This window comes from Schistocerca americana, chromosome 3 (genome assembly GCF_021461395.2).
Source record: "Schistocerca americana isolate TAMUIC-IGC-003095 chromosome 3, iqSchAmer2.1, whole genome shotgun sequence".
Classification (NCBI taxonomy): domain Eukaryota; kingdom Metazoa; phylum Arthropoda; class Insecta; order Orthoptera; family Acrididae; genus Schistocerca; species Schistocerca americana.
In genome coordinates, this window is record NC_060121.1 from 959,981,733 (window position 1) to 959,998,530 (window position 16,798).

General features: G+C 44.6%; 1 protein-coding gene across 1 annotated transcript in view; it reads left to right on the forward strand.

Moving 5' to 3' along the window:
• LOC124606720 (BMP and activin membrane-bound inhibitor homolog) overlaps positions 1-16,798 on the forward strand; it is a 269,434-nt gene that overhangs the window by 232,016 nt on the left and 20,620 nt on the right. The window contains exon 3 of the mRNA XM_047138750.1: positions 8,490-8,653. Within this exon, the coding sequence (XP_046994706.1) occupies positions 8,490-8,653 (164 nt within the window). The remainder of the gene's footprint in view (positions 1-8,489; positions 8,654-16,798) is intronic.

The following is a 16,798-nucleotide window of genomic DNA, read 5'->3' on the forward strand; positions in this document are numbered from 1 at the left end:
TACCATTCCTAGACCGGCAAGGGGACTTGCTGTTCCAACAGGACAATGCACGTCTGCATGTATCCCGTGCCACCCAACGTGTTCTAGAAGGTGTAAGTCAACTACCCTGGCCAGCAAGATCTCCGGATCTGTCCCCCATTGAGCATGTTTGGGACTGGATGAAGCGTCGTCTCACGCGGTCTGCACGTCCAGCACGAACGCTGGTCCAACTGAGGCGCCAGGTGGAAATGGCATGGCAAGCCGTTCCACAGGACTACATCCAGCATCTCTACGATCGTCTCCATGGGAGAATAGCAGCCTGCATTGCTGCGAAAGGTGGATATACACTGTACTAGTGCCGACATTGTGCATGCTCTGTTGCCTGTGTCTATGTGCCTGTGGTTCTGTCAGTGTGATCATGTGATGTATCTGACCCCAGGAATGTGTCAATAAAGTCCCCTTCCTGGGACAATGAATTCACGGTGTTCTTATTTCAATTTCCAGGAGTGTATTTCACTGATTCAACGGAATGAAATCCTCTTCCTTTTAATGCATATTGACTTTGGGGAGTAGATCAGTCATATGATGACAGGTTAGCCGAATAAGGTGTGTGGTCTAACACTGGGGCGCTATGTTTCACTAGAAACCTCGTAACAGACAATGCGGTACGAGGCAGTCCGTTGTCTTGTTGCACAACCAGTGACTGTTCTTTCACAATTCGGGTTGTTTTTTTTTCTTATTTTCTCACTAAGTTGAGCAAGAACTTCAAGGCAATAATACTGATTCATGGTTTGACCTACAGGGACTCAGTTAAGATATACAATTCCATGAATATCGAAACAAGCCACCATCATCGCTTTGAATCTCGATTTGCTCGTTAGAGATTTTTCGCTCTCATTGAAGTTGGGCTTTTCCAGTTCATGGACTGGACTGACAGTGAAAACCGAGATTCGTCATATGTTACCGCTATTTCCAAGAAATTAGGATCATTTTCAGTGGTATTCAAAGTGTCAGTACAAACATTTTCACGATCCTCTTTTTCTTCGACCGTGAGAATTTTCAGCACCAGTTTCGCAAAAATTTTCTCGTGTTAAACTGGCCGTGTAAAATTTTCCTTATGCGCTCTTTGCCAGTTTCTACAGTTTCAGGAAGCGATCAATACTCTTGGAAACATTCGAACGACTCAAAAACTTGTGTTCGTGATAAACAGTCTTCGCCATTCACTTCTTTTAGTAAACGATACGTTTCAGTACAAATTTTCCAAGTTTCACTTTCAAGTGAAACTTCTCGACAGTGCTTCCTCCCTTATTTATACTTTTCCGGCAAAAAGAAAAATAACAGCTCTTACACAAACGAAAGCCACCTACACATTGATTTATCTCCAGACAGCACAGATGCTATATTCGCCTAAGTAGGCTTCACGCTTCACACCTACTGGTCGATCGTCTTCGGCTAACTCTGTGACAGCAACAGTCCCCTTGTTTTACAGCCACATCTCGTATATCTCGAGTAGGGGTAATGAGAACAAGAGAACAGAGATCACGGAGCTTACAGAGAAATATAGACGGTCACGTTACCCTTGCTCACTACGCGAAATCAACAGGACACAAAACCGCTGATAGTGGGGGTGGACACGCCAAAGACACAACACATTTACCATCTCTAAGGCGGTCTGAGAAACCCAGAGGCATTCAAAACAGCTTCGAGTCATCTCATTTTGAGCCTAGTGGTTGGACTATGACAGCATACGTCCAGAACTGACTTAAATTCTTACTATCACCGAGGTCTTGGTCAGTGATTTACGAACAACGCTACCAGTGTTTCTTCTGCAGGATTCGTGGGAACGGAGCAGGTGGACAGCCGAAGTTCAAAAACGGTGTACACTATCTGATGAAAATTATCCGGCTACCGATTAGTGAACATTAATATGATGTGTGCCCATCTTTCGCTTTTATGATGCATTGAACTCTGCTGGGGACACTTTCGATGAGCTGTCTGAATATCTGCGGAGGAATTGCAGCCCATTCTTCCTCAAGAGCCAAAACCAAGAAATTAATCATGTCGGACTCTGTGGTCTGGAGAAAAGTCGACTTTCCGACTCATCCCAAAGGTGTTCAAAATGGTTCAAATGGCTCTGAGTACTATGCGACTTAACTTTTGAGGTCATCAGTCACCTAGAACTTAGAACTAATTAAACCTAACTAACCTAAGGACATCACACACATCCATGCCCGAGGCAGGATTTGAACCTGCGACCGTAGTGGTCGCTCGGTTCCAGACTGTAGCGCCTAGAACCGCACGGCCACTCCGGCCGGCATCCCAAAGTTGTTCCACTGCGTTCAGGTCAGGATCTGGGCAGTCCGGTCTATTTCAAGAGTGTTTCGTTCACTAACTCTTACCTTACAGAGGCTCCCTTAAGACTGGATGTAATTATTTTTATTATTATTATTCTAGTGTCAGAAACATACAGGTACACGTACATACAATTTAAACAGTTATAATTAAATTACTTTCGACCAAAACTTGGCCACTTCCAGTGCACTTTCTGTTGCTTGTTGAAGGTCATCTTCGGTTCAGGAGTCTGGACACAACCGACCCACCGAAGCATGTCCTGAACTGTCTGTTCTTCTCCACAGTCACACCGAATATCATTTGGATCAATGTGTCCCCATTTTGCCAGGTTAACTTTTGACCTCCCAACTCCGGATCTCAGTCTATTCAGGGACTTCAAAGTTGTCCATTCGCTGTCATGGCCTGGAGGTAAAGCTTCAACAACTCTTTTCCCACCAGGGGGGGAGGGGGGGGAGGTAGGTCGTACCCCTCCATAGTTGTAACCTAGCTTTTTCAGCAGTGGTTCTAAGTTCCTTTGATGTCCTAAGGAAAATCTTCATTGACTTCAGTCATTACGGATGCGGTACATGCCCATACAGAGGACGAGTAATTTCCTGTTCCACTGCCTTTCTTTCCTTGTTCGCAGCTATCTCTCTTCGAACAGGTGGTGGTGATATTCCTGCGAGGTGGTAAAGCCATTCGACTGGAGTGGGTTTCAAGCAACATGTTATAATTCTGCAGGTTGCGTTGAGAGCTACATCCACCTGTTTGGCATGAGTTGATTTATACCAAACAGGACAGGCATACTCTGCCGCAGAATAGCATAGTGCCATTGCAGATGTTCGGATTCTTTCAGGTTGACTACCCCACTGTGATCCAGCCAGTTTTTTCCGTAGGGGATTGTTCCTGGTGGAGACTTTCGGCTTCATTTCATGCAGTGCTTTTTGAGATATTAATCAAGCGTCAGGCCCAGGTATTTTGGAGTCTCGTAGTGTTCCAGTTCAACCCCCGACCATACTAGTTTCTACTTGCGAGTGGGTTCCTTGTTTCTCAGATTAAAAGAACACACTTGGGTCTTTGAAGGATTTGGTTTAAGCTAGTTTGTGTTGTAGTATCTGGATAGATCTTCAAGGGCATTCGTGAGGTTGTTCTCCGCTGATTCAAAATCTGTGCTCTGGGTGGCTAGAGCGAGTTCGTCAGCATATAAGAAGCTCTTGGTTGTGGCTATAGGTTGGTCGTTGGTGTATATATTGAACAGAATTGGGGGCAAAACATTTCCTTGCGGGAGGCCATTCTTCTGTAGTCTCCATCGACTACGCTGTCCTTGAAAGTCGACGAAGAACCTGCGATTCTGCAGAAGGGAGACGATGAGTGTGGTTAGACCCAAATCTTTGGTCAGATTGTAGACCTCGACTAGTAGTGGCTGGTGGTTGACCGTATCATACGCCACTGATAAGTCGACTAACGCCACTCCTGTCACCTTCCGAGCTTCAAAGCCATCTTCTATGAACGGTGTGAGATTTAGGAATTGTCCAGTACGGCTTTTACCTGGACGAAATCCAGATTGCTGAGGCATAAGTGAGGAGATAGGCGATTCAAAATCAGTCTTTCCACGAAAGGAACCTCCGAGAAGACTGCAATGATCTGCGATCAGAATGATAAAAGCAGTCGGGCGTACCCTGGACAACGTCAGAATATGATTCAAAATAACCTGATGGCTGATCCTTTCACGCCAGAAACATATATACCTGAGCCCTTTTCAGGGCCATAGTTAACGATTATATCTATTAACATAGAAGGCATAACACCAGCCAAAGAAGAACTGCTACGAGAACTATGCAGTCAGCATCAGTGCCATATACTGTGCATACAAGAGAACTGGGCGCAATGTCGTGTTGATACAAACAGTCATCGTCCCCGAACTGTTTCCCTAGTGTCCGCAGTACACAATGTTGTAAAATGTGATAATTAGCGGTTTCTTAAGCGCGGTGAGGGGAGCACACCCCAAGTACGAGAAACGCCACCTCCTCCGTTACTTCACTGTTGACACTACACGTGATGGCAACTAACGTTCTTCTGGCATTCACCAAACCCAAATGCTTCCATAGGATTGCTACAGGGTAATCGTGGTTCTTTACTCCATATGACCTGTTTCCAGTCATCCACTGCCCAGTGGCGTCTCTCTTTACACGAATTCAAGCATCGCTTAGCACTCACTTGATAAATGTGTGGCTTATGAGCAGCTGCTTGACCATTGCACTCCGTTCTTTTTAATCCGCTATGCACAGTCATTGTGTTAATTCGACTGCTCGCGGCACGTTGGAACTCCAGAATGATTCCTTCCTCTGGTTTCATGAGATTTTTCACGACCATGCTCCGCATTTTCGACGGTCCCTTTGCGTCAGTACATGATGTCTTCTTGGTTCTGGTGTACCTGTGATTGTTCCTTCACTTTTAGACTTCACAGCAATATCGCCAACTGTCGACTTGAGGATCTTTAGAAGGGTCTGAAGCGTTCGAGATGGATTTGCAGGCGACACCACATGACCAGATCACGTCATAAGTCAGTGAGTCCTCCTGACCGACCATTCTTCTGTTACTGCTTCTCTTCTGACGACGCAGTACTCCCTGGTTGCTTCTATACTGGTGGGACTTTCGTCACATCTAATGGCCAGCGCCGCATTACATAGAGGCGTCCAGATGCTTTTGATCAGATAGGGTGTATGAATGGGACAACTTCTGGATGCAGTGTTCGGATATTACACGTGTATCATCAGTGGCAAATCCGTCTTGATTGCAAAAATGTTTATTCACATGACCGGTTTCGGTTCCTCTAGAACCATCTTCAGATCTGCAATTTCGGTTACAGGAGTAACCCGTCTACACACAGCAACCTTCACATGCTAATGTGACGCAGCATGTGAAGGCTGCATGTGAAGGTTGCAGATCTGAAGATGGTTCTAGAGGAATCGAAACCGGTCATGTGAATAAACATTTTTCGGTATCCCTTCAGACATTATGTTTGTTATTGAAAATCATTGTATCTTTATTAAATTCATCCATTTAGGACCATTCATATCATTTCAATGTATTTAATTCATTTTAGTCGTGGAACCAGCTCATGGAACAGAATTGCCGCAACGTTATATCCCAACTTAGGGCCAGCGAAGCGCATTACATAGTTTGGCAAGCAGCCTATAGCCCACAGAACACCAAAATAACAGAAGTGGAAGGCCCATGTAACGATAAGGAGAGACCAACAACAGCGCTCCCAGTGGCCTGGCAGTGAACATCGAAATCGGAAAAATATGGCGCGATACCTGTATTCTTGTTCTACGAAACACGAATACTAGATGATAATAATTTTCATTTATACTTTATGGGTGGTCTGGTGGTAATGTGTATTTACTTCTATACATACCAAACGCTGGAACATTGTTGATTTTTAATTTTTGACTTGAGCATGTCTGTTCGTAATTTTGACTTCTGCTTGTTCGCAACGTAATTTTACGGTTGTTAAAATTTCACTCTGATGAAGGTATTAAAAATGATTTGCAACCGGTTCGCTGTGTCATTTCTCTGTTATTTCTCGCCCGCCGTTGTCGCCGAGCGGTTCTAGGCGCTTCAGTCTGGAATCGCGCGACCGCTACGGTCGCAGGTTCGAATCCTTCCTCGGGCTTGGATGTGTGTGATATCCTTAGGTTTACGTAGTTCTAAGTTCTAGGGGACTGATGACCTCAGATGTTAAGACCCATCGTGCTCAGAGCCATTTGAACCATTTTGTTATTCCTGAGAGACAGCTCGGTTCAAAACTGTATTGTTTGTAAAACCTAATATTGCAAGTTCGACCATATGCCTGTTACCAAGTGGAGATTATGTTCCTGATTGCGGTGCGCGGAGAGGCTGCGCGGTTAGAGGCGCCATGTCATGAGTTGCGCGCCCCTCCAGCCGGAGGTTCGTGTCCTTCCCCGGTCATTGGTGTGTGTCTGTGTTGTCCTTAGCGGAAGTTGATTTAAGTAGTGTGTAAGTCTAGAAACCGATGACCTCAGCAGTTTGGTCCCTTATGATTTCAAACACATTTGAACATTTTTGTTCCTGATTACCACCTTCTTGACTGTATCGCGCTATTTGAATTTTATTGTAAGTATGTTGCTCGCAATCTTCTTAATTTTCGGTCTCATTCGTAATATTGGGTGGGGTAAATGATTCGACATTTGCTTTTGTTTCATATGAAACAGAAGCTGGTTTCGTCGCATGGTATTCTGTGGATTCGTGTCTACTTGTTACTGCTTACGAACCAGTGTGCGAACTGCTCGGTTTAAATGCATTGTAAGTGTATTACTCGGATTCTACGTTATTTTTGTTCTCGTCCGTTTTCCGTACACTGGCATTTAATGGGGGTCATTGAAAGTTCGATTGACTGTTGCTTAAGTGTACTGTTTATAGTAACTGTTAATAAGGGTTCCAAACATCTGCGTAACTATTTCAGCATTTTAGCATTTGCGAGAATGTAGGGTCTAGTCACCAAAACTACGAAGCACACTCGTCTACATCCACATCCACATTCTGCAAGCCACTGTGATATGCGTTGCACTCAGTCGCCAGAAGGAACGCCATTCATAGCAGAATTACGTCCTCATTCCGTGACGAGATGTAATGAAGTTGAATAGCAACACTGTCAAAAGTTGCTAACTTGCAGTTCTCCTTTAAATGCGAGAAACTACTCATGGAGCAGTCACAGGCGGATTCGTAACCAATAACAAATACAAATAAGTCCACAGAACACGATGTAACGAAAGCAGCATCTGTTTTATATGAATCAAAAACGTATGGAATCATTTACCCACCGAATTATTACGGATGCGAATCGGGATACGAACAACATATTTACAATGCAATTTGAAGTATGCAATACACGCGAGAAGCGATAATCAGAAGCACAACGTGATGAAACGAACTTCTGTTACTTAGGCCGGTATTACACTATCAAATATCTTTGTCAAAGATTTGATCAAAGATATGATCAAATATTCGTCAAATATATTTGACAAAGATCTTTGACGTGGCACTAAAAATGGGTATTACACTGTCATCATATATTTTCGTCAAAGATCAAGATGGCTGACAACAACTTGTTGTCAACAGCAGTTGCATGTACCACAATTGTACTGTGTGGACATGCGGAAGAGAAGCGGGGGAAAAAACAGGAAACGTATCTGGGTGAAGCTGTGGTTTTTACGACGACACGATAAAAGCATTCAACAAAACTTGTTACGTGAGCTTATAGTGGAGGACGTCAAGTGGTACATCAATTACTTAAGAATGGATGAGCATACAATTCTGTATGTGCTCAGAGAAGGGTATCCTCATATCACAAAGCACAATACTCACTTAAGAACTGCTATACCTGCAGAAGCCAGGCTCACTGTAACACTCCGATTCCTTGCTACAGGAGAGAGTTAGGTTAGGTTAGGTTAGGTCTCCAATCTTCTTAATCTATTTTTGTATTCAGGGTGCCTCACGCTGTAAAGCGCCTCATCAGCCTCATACATCTCTATTAATTTTGTAGTTGCCCGTACACACCAATTGTGTTTACCGGCAATAAACACTGCAGATGACAGAACGCTGCTGCGATGTTAGCGCTCCAGGTGATAACATGTCACATTGAAGTGAACAGAAGACAAGTGACTTCTTTGATTAAATCTACAGCGATGCCCTAGAAGCCGCGCGGGATTAGCCGAGCGGTCTAGGACGCTGCAGTCATGGACTGTGCGGCTGGTCCCGGCGGAGGTTCGAGTCTTCCCTCGGGCATGGGTGTGTGTGTGTTTGTCCTTAGATTAATTTAGGTTAAGTAATGTGTAAGCTTAGGGACTGATGACCTTAGCAGTTAAGTCCCATAAGATTTCACACACATTTGAACATTTTTTTGATGCCCTAGATTTGATCAAATATTTGACGACATTTGACAAAGTTCCCTATTACACCATCAAATTTCTTTGACAAAGATATTTAACAAAGAAATTTGATAGTGTGATACCGGTCTTACGAAACGAAAAGAAACTTGACAGATTGCAGCGCTCCAAGTGGCTTGGCAGTGAACCAAGGTCGTGTTACGGGAAGTCTGTATATGAGTTCCACTGTCGTTGTATGACGGCTAAGTGTGTGACGTGTGCCCGCAGGGACCAGCAGGAGGCGTGCAGCGAGGACGGCGGCGCGGGCGCCGGGCTGTCGTGCTGCTCCACCGACATGTGCAACCACGTGGACGGGCTGGCGCACGCGCACGCGTTCGGCCGCCAGTACGCCGCCTGGCACCACGGCCGCCTCAACGCCTCCTCCCTGACAGGTGCGTGGCTCAGGGCTGCCTGCCCACCTTCTCACCCGTTTTATGGAAGTCGTGTTGGGAGGAACATCGCCACATATTAAATGTATCTTCCTACTGTGCTTCCATTTTAGATCTATGTTGCTGCTGTTGTTATGGTCTTCACGCCAAAGACTGATTTCATACAGCTCTCCAAGGTGCTCTATCCTGCACAAGTTTTTTCATCTCTGCATAATTACGGCGGTAATCCCAAAAGTAAGGTCTCCTATTTTTTTTATAAGTACAGAACTCTGTTTGTGTGGCACTCGGTCACACTGTTATGAGGAGTTCCTCAGGCGCTGTGTGTAAACATACGCACGCTCTGCTGAGGTGCTCAGTCTTGGCTTGCCAGCCGTTGAGAATGGAGCTCCCGTTGGATGTCAGTAGTAGGACAAGGTTCGTGTCAGCGCACTCTGCGTTGTTGCCAAATTTATCCAAGATGGCGGCGATGGCGTCATCCAAGATGGCGGCATATAGACTTGGCAACAGCGCATCACTTCATCTAAGATGGCGGATTTTGGTGGGAAAATAAACCAATTGGGCTACCTCCACTAACCTAACCCCCAGAAAAAATGGCGGGAAATTTGAATTTTGGCGGGAAAATAGGTCAATTGGGCTTCATCCACTAACCTAACCCTCCAGAAAAAAATGGTGGCAAATTTGAATTCCAACAGGATATCGCATGCAAAATCGTACTTGTCTTTATTATTATTCATTATTATTATCATTTATTAACATTCATTATCCATTATTATTATTTATATCATGCACGTGTGTATGCAGTCCTACTGGCTTAGTTCATATCTCAGCCACCAGGGAGCGCTGCTGTGACGTCATTCAAGATGGCTGATTTTGGTGGGAAGAAAACCGATTGGGCCACATCCACTCAACTACCGTTATGACCTTAAATTCTCCTCCACATTCAGTCTTTGCTGAGCTATCGTTGTCAAACCATCGCCATGTGTTCGATCATCGAGATGAATGTGGGTGATAGAGCAGCTTTCAATAACTGCATTTCATGTAGACATTCGAGAGACATCGATAGAACACATTCTCCAGGATGGTCTTCAATGGTATATACGGAGTATACGAATATGTTCAGACCGAAGTGAATTCACATCAACTGGACGTCTTTTGCGTTTTGGAAGAGTGAATGCTTGGTGGTAAATATGTATGCAGTTTGCACATGAGCATATGCTGGTTTCGGGATGCATCCTGGCTCCATCCCTCTGCACTGCCGAATTCTGCTGAACAGAATTCTTGTACTTATTCCTCCGACACTCCTCCATTATCATACGCTTCCACACCTCATGTAGTGTACTGTGGCTACAGTCCTCCCTCGGATGTCTACATGAAACATGTATGGTTATCAGTCTCTTATTCACTCTACAGGACGGAATCTGTGGACTCCATCTGCCTGCGTCTAAAATAAATCTTATGTGGAAATGTGGGAACGTTTTCTAAATGTTTTCATAGCAGGTATGTGCGGCGGGACGTAGGTAACAGCCCCATATTTAACAAGTGGGATGTGAAAACCGCCTAAAAGCCACATCGAGGCCTCACTGTTAATCCGCCGTGTCCCAGAAGCGACGCTTTAACGTGATCGGTTATCTGTGCACGGGTTCTTGCAAGTGCTTTGTCCTCGCTGACACAATTACAGCGTCACTGGCAAACCTCAAATTTCCTCATTTCTTGCCTTTGAACTTTAATTATGCTTCTAAATTAATAACTGGCAACCAATGCTGTACAATCGCAGTAAAGTCATGAGACATTCAATTGACTTTTTTATTGGAACATGTTACGCGTTTCGGGATTACACCCATCTTCAGACATCACAAACTTCAACTCCTTCCTAACTAACTAGACTTACAGCGTTGACAACTCAAAGAAAGTGTCCAAGGCTGTACGCCTGGTCATGCCTTAGCAGTGTGTTCGTCGCACCTGAAGTTGTCGGCCAGTTGCGCTGACGAAATATTGTGGAGTTTTGACTATGACATCCGACGTCTCGCCCGAGAACCATACATATTACTTCAGTGTGTTTAGACGAATCTTTGTTGGCCGACCTCTGCGACCGAGCGGTTCTAGGCGCTTCAGTCCGGAACCACGCGGCTGCTACGGTCGCAGGTTCGAATTCTGCCTCGGGCACGGTTGTGTGTGATGTCTGCCGGCCGGAGTAGCCGAGCGGTTCTAGGCGCTACAGTCTGGCGCCGAGCGACCGCTACGGTCGCAGGTTCGAATCCTGCCTCGGGCATGGATGTGTGTGATGTCCTTAGGTTAGTTAGGTTTAATTAGTTCTAAGTTCTAGGCGACTGATGACCTCAGAAGTTAAGTCGCATAGTGCTCAGAGCCATTTGAACCATTTTTGTGTGATGTCTGTAGGTTAGTTAGGTTTATGTAGTTCCAAGTCTAGGGGACTGATGACCTCAGATGTTAAGTTATACAGTGTTTAGAGCCATTCGAACCATTTTGAGACTTTGTTGAGGGTATCGTATGACGTGCTACCTGTAAGGAAATGTTCCCTTTGGTCGCAAAAAAGATTAGATAACAAAAATTTGTACATGGCTGCAGGTTCAGAGACCATGAATAGTTACAATTAAAGAAAACAGCCCTCGGTCACTAATTTTAACGAATTAACCGGGTTTCGGCACTGCTAGGAGTGTCTTCCTCAGAATTTACACCAAAGAATGGTCTGTAACATGTCACAGAATTATGACTAAAAACATATAATACAAATTAAAAGTACGGAATTATCGCGAAAGACTGGCAGTACTTATATGTCATTTACAAAATAATAAATATACCAAAAGGGCGTTAGTCACAAAGATATTTAAGATAAAAAAACTGTGGTGGCGAGCCACTAAGGGCTGCTCGTTACTTGCGTGGTGCAGATTGTAAACGGACTGAACAACATTTTTTTATCTTTTGGCATATTTATTATTTTATAAATGACATATAAGTACTGCCAATCTTTCACGATAATTCCGTACTTATAATTTGTATCATACTTTTTTAGTCATAATTCTGTGACCATGTTATAGCCATTCTTTGGTGTAAATTCTGAGGAAGACACTCCCAGCAGTGTCGAAACCCGGTTAATTCGTTAAAAATTAGTGACCGAGGGCTGTTTTCTTTTAATTGGAAAGATTAGATATCTTGGTAGGAACGTGTCTCCCTTACTACACTTGACCAACAGCGAAAGATTTCAACCCGTATTTAGTTCAGAGGGCGTACGCGTGGTGGCTTTTATCGACGTCAGCTTGTGAAGTGCGCTGTGACTGCGCGTAACAGATTTACGAGCCAGTATACGGCCGCTGGGCGCACGCGAGATGCGGCCAGCGAGCGATCAGAAGCCGGGGGCGATAAAAAGGTCAGGGAGCGTTGCCGGCTGCCAGCTCTGTGTTCTGCAGCCCCTGGCGGTAGGCAACCACACACACACACTGATATACGCGGGTGGCCAGCCGTCCTATAGCGCTGCGTCCGCCTTTCTCCTCGCAGGCACAAGGAATGTCAGCAGATTTCTCCCATCGTAACATTGTGTGATTTTCATCTCAGCAGCGCTGATCTCTCATGCCTGGTAGAGCTACTGCATACCTGGTATGCCGCGAACATTCATGTACCCTACGAGTAACTGTTTATATGAAGTGCGTGGCGAAATATAGTTTTTATTGTACCGTACTTTAAAGTTGGTCGTAGTTTGCGGAAATATGATGTGAAGTCTGTTTTTCGAGTTTTTTGACCACAATCTAAGATCAGGGTCCTTTCAGTTTCCGTGCAGGATGATCTTCGTTTGCTCAAGGCGGATGTCTGCCGTATTCCTTGCAGTTGTGGCATGTCAAATATTGCTGGTCAGACTATCAGAACTCTGGAGGACCAGTGTATTCAGTACTCACCACAGCCAAGAAAATCCACCACTGCAGAACGTTGTCTTGGCACCGATCATCCCATGGAATATGACAGCATGGAGAGTCTGACATGCGCTTTCTTCTATTGGGATAGTGTTGTTAAGGAGACAGCCGAAATTAAATTAGCAAGTAACCTTATAAATAGAGACGGTGGTTTTTGTTTAAATGCTGGTGGAACCGTGCTGTCTCTCTCTTGTCAAAAAACAGAGGGACAGAGTTAATGCTACCGCACCCGTTGATTATTAATTTCACTATCACTTTCGACGTCGGTCATCTTTTGTTTGTGATGGCGCTAGCGTTTACAGTGTGTGTGTGTGTGTGTGTGTGTGTGTGTGTGTGTATGGGTCAGAGAGAGAGAGAGAGAGAGAGAGAGAGAGAGAGAGAGCTAGCTTTCCGGACTTTCTCTGCAAACTGAGGTTTTAAATTCCCTTCCAAGGCTCTTACCTCTTACAGCAGTTATGCCTTGAAAATGGCAGCGTGTGCTCCTGTCGAATCATTAGCAGTTGTCGGGGACACCATCTGGCTGGATTCCGGTACGTTATTGGCACATATTACTTCCTTCCCCAGACGATTCGCGGACCGCGACGAGAATCTTAGAGAAATTGGACTTCATGCGGAGACTTATCGACAGGTATCCCTACCCTTCTAAGCAAAGAATAGAAATCAGAAAGGTGGAAGGAGTATATAGAGGGTCTATACAAGGGTGATGTACTTGAGGACAATATTATGGATATGGAAGAGAATGCACATGAAGATGAAGTGGGAGATATGATACTGCGTGAAGAATTTGACAGAGCACTGAAAGACCTAAGTCGAAACAAGGCCCCGGGAGTAGACAACATGCCATTAGAACTACTGACAGCCTTGGGAGAGCCAGGCCTAACAAAACTCTACCATCTAGTAAGCAAGATGTATGAGACAGGCGAAATACCGTCAGACTTCAAGAAGAATATAATAATCCCAATCCCAAAGAAAGCAGGTGTTTAAAGATGTGAAAATTACCGAACTATCAGTTTAATAAGCGACGGCTGCAAAATACTAACACGAATTCTTTACAGACGAATGGAAAAACTGGTAGAAGCAGACCTCGTCGAAGATCAGTTTGGATTCCGTAGAAATGTTGGAACACGTGAAGCAATACTGACCGTACGACTTATCTTAGAAAATAGATTAAGGAAAGAAAAATCTACGTTTCTAGCATTTGTAGACTTAGAGAAAGCTTTTGACAAAGTTGACTGGAATACTCTCTTTCAAATTCTGAAGGTGGCAAGGGTAAAATACAGGAAGCGAAAGGCTATTTACAATTTGTACAGTTATAAGGGTCGAGGGACGCGAAAGGGAAGCAGTGGTTGGAAAGTGAGTGAGACAGGGTTGTAGCCTATCCCCGATGTTATTCAGTCTGTATATTGAGCAAGCAGTAAAGGAAACAAAAGAAGAATTGGGAGTAGGTATTGAAATCCATGGAGAAGAAATAAAAACTTTGAGGTTCGCCGATGACATTGTAATTCTGTCAGAGACAGCAAAGGACTTGGAAGAGCAGTTGAGCGTAATGGACAGTGTCTTGAAAGGAGGATATAAGATGAACATCAACAAAAGCAAAACGAGGATAGTGAAATCTAGTCGAGTTAAGTTGAGTGATGCGGAGGGAATTAGATTAAGAAATGAGACACTTAAAATAGTAAAGGAGTTTTGCTATTTGGGGAACAAAATAACTGATGCTGGTCGAAATAGAGAAGATATAAAAATTAGACAGGCAATTCCAAGGAAAGTGTTTCTGAAGAAGAGAAATTTGTTAACATCGAGTATAGATTTAAGTGACAGGAAGTCGTTTCTGAAAGTGTTTGTGTGGAGTGCAGCCATGTATGGAAGTGAAACATGGACGATAAATAGTTTGGACAAGAAGAGAATAGAAGCTTTCGAAATGTGGTGCTACAGAAGAATGCTGAAGATTAGATGGGTAGATCACATAACTAATGAGGAGGTATTGAATAGAATTCGGGAGAAGAGGAGTTTGTGGCACAACTTGACAAGAATAAGGTATCGGTTGGTAGGACACGTTCCGAGGCATCAAGGGATCACCAATTTAGTATTGGAAGGCAGCGTGGAAGGTAAAAATCGTAGAGGGAGACCAAGAGATGAACACACTAGGCAGATTCAGAAGGATGTAGGTTGCAGTGGGTACTGGGAGATGAAGAATCTTGCACAGGATAGAGTAGCGTGGAGAGCTGCACGAAACCAGTCTCAGGACTGAAGACCACAACAACAACATCAACCCTAACATGTACGATTCGCAGGTGAATTAGGGAAGGGCGAAAAATGATAGCGGTACCAGAAGTATCCTCTACCACACAACTACGCTCGCTTGCGGAGTATAGATGCAGATGTAGAAGTTCTGTCATCACCGTCTGCAGACAAGACTAGTGTTTTATTTTGTAGTCAACAGCAGCGCTTCTCCACAGCGCCGGTGCCGCAGCATCAGTAAGTGGCGAGCAGAGCTGGTCCTCCAGCAGCCTCGCGTGCGCCGCAAAGCGCGCCTTGTTCCTGGCCCTCTCTCCCCGCTAGATGCTAATGAGTCCCCCTTCCGCCCCTCCCTTCCTATCCTCTTCATCCTCTTGCCAGTTACAGCTTAGGCTTAGCGCCAGCGTACTCTCCCATTATACTGCATTCGCAACGGCTCTTTACTTTCTTTGCGCGCGTGCTTGGAATATCTACGACTGTTGTTTTGACCCTCCGACTGAACTTTGGATGCCACGTCTTTGCTCAACTGACAACGGACGGTTCATTAGCTACGTTATTACATTTGTTGTACATTAGTACCATGCGAATCAAATTACAGTTTCAATTATTGAGTAATACGCTACGAGATTAACAAATGGTGTCTCTCATCAGTCATTTACGTTAATGCGTGCAACGATCGTAAAAAAGTGAAACTGCACTTAACCCGAAAGTTGGTTTGAACAATATAGGATTTTTCTAGGGATAATGTCCTATTGGAGACCCCTTTGCCATCTTCCGACCTTTAAACTCACATGCCCAACAAGCTACTGTGAGAATCTACAGTTTAACATTGACTCAGAAAGACGGATTAATTAACAAATCACTGCCAGAGGTAAAAGAAGTTCCAAGTTACAGAAAAAACTCTGGTACCGAGTGGGGACTCAGAAAGACGGATTAATTAACAAATCACTGTCAGAGGTAAAAGAAGTTCCAAGTTACAGGAAAAACTCTGGTACCGAGTGGGGACTCAGAAAGACGGATTAATTAACAAATCACTGTCAGAGGTAAAAGAAGTTCCAAGTTACAGGAAAAACTCTGGTACCGAGTGGGGATTCACTGTAAGACCTTATCTTATCTAGTGTTACTGCAATATAACGATAAGTAAACCATGCGAATGTTGACATTGCGTAAACTTAATTGTTTCTTTGTGTACTGTCTTCGCGAGAACCTGGTTTATACCGGAAAAAGAACGGACGTACCGTATTGAATAGAGAAGTGAGAACCAAAAGAATCACAGACTTTGATTTCTTGCCCCTTTCTTTTAGCGCAGGACCCACAATCGGTTAATTACCGACTCTGATGACGGCGGTAGATAAAACATGTCGTGAAATACTGTCATCAACAAAAAATTTCATTAAGCAGACTCAACAGAATTATTTGCAAGAGTGCAGAACGATTATGGACTCATTCCAAGAATGTATTTCCTTTATTAATGATCAATTGTCCGTAATTCCTAACGGAAGAACCACGTAGCACCGCGCAGGCACTTCTTTTCGTGACTCAGGAGTCAAATGCGAGTGCCCACTTGGCGCCCACAGGTGGGGCAGGTGTGTACCACACCAAAAGAGGAGTTCGTCGGAGACCGCTTGTCTAAATGCTTGCTTCGGAGCTAAGGCGCCGTCATGGAACTTGCTGCCACCCGCTCCTTGCATTTGTCGCAGTCAGTATTAAATGTGTTCATATCGCGCTTGACGTACTCTTCAAAGCGCAAAGCACGACTTCCAGGGGGCCTCTTGGCATTTGCTGTCTCACAAACGTCGGGAAAGACGGGAGTGGTCCGTACGATGCAAGTGTCCCAAGTCACCGCAGGGGCCCTATTCTGTACCTTTCCACCATTTTGCCGATCGGTTCGGTACGCCGGCCGAAGTGGCCGTGCGGTTCTAGGCGCTGCAGTCTGGAACCGCGAGACCGCTACGGTCGCAGGTTCGAATCCTGCCTCGGGCATGGATGT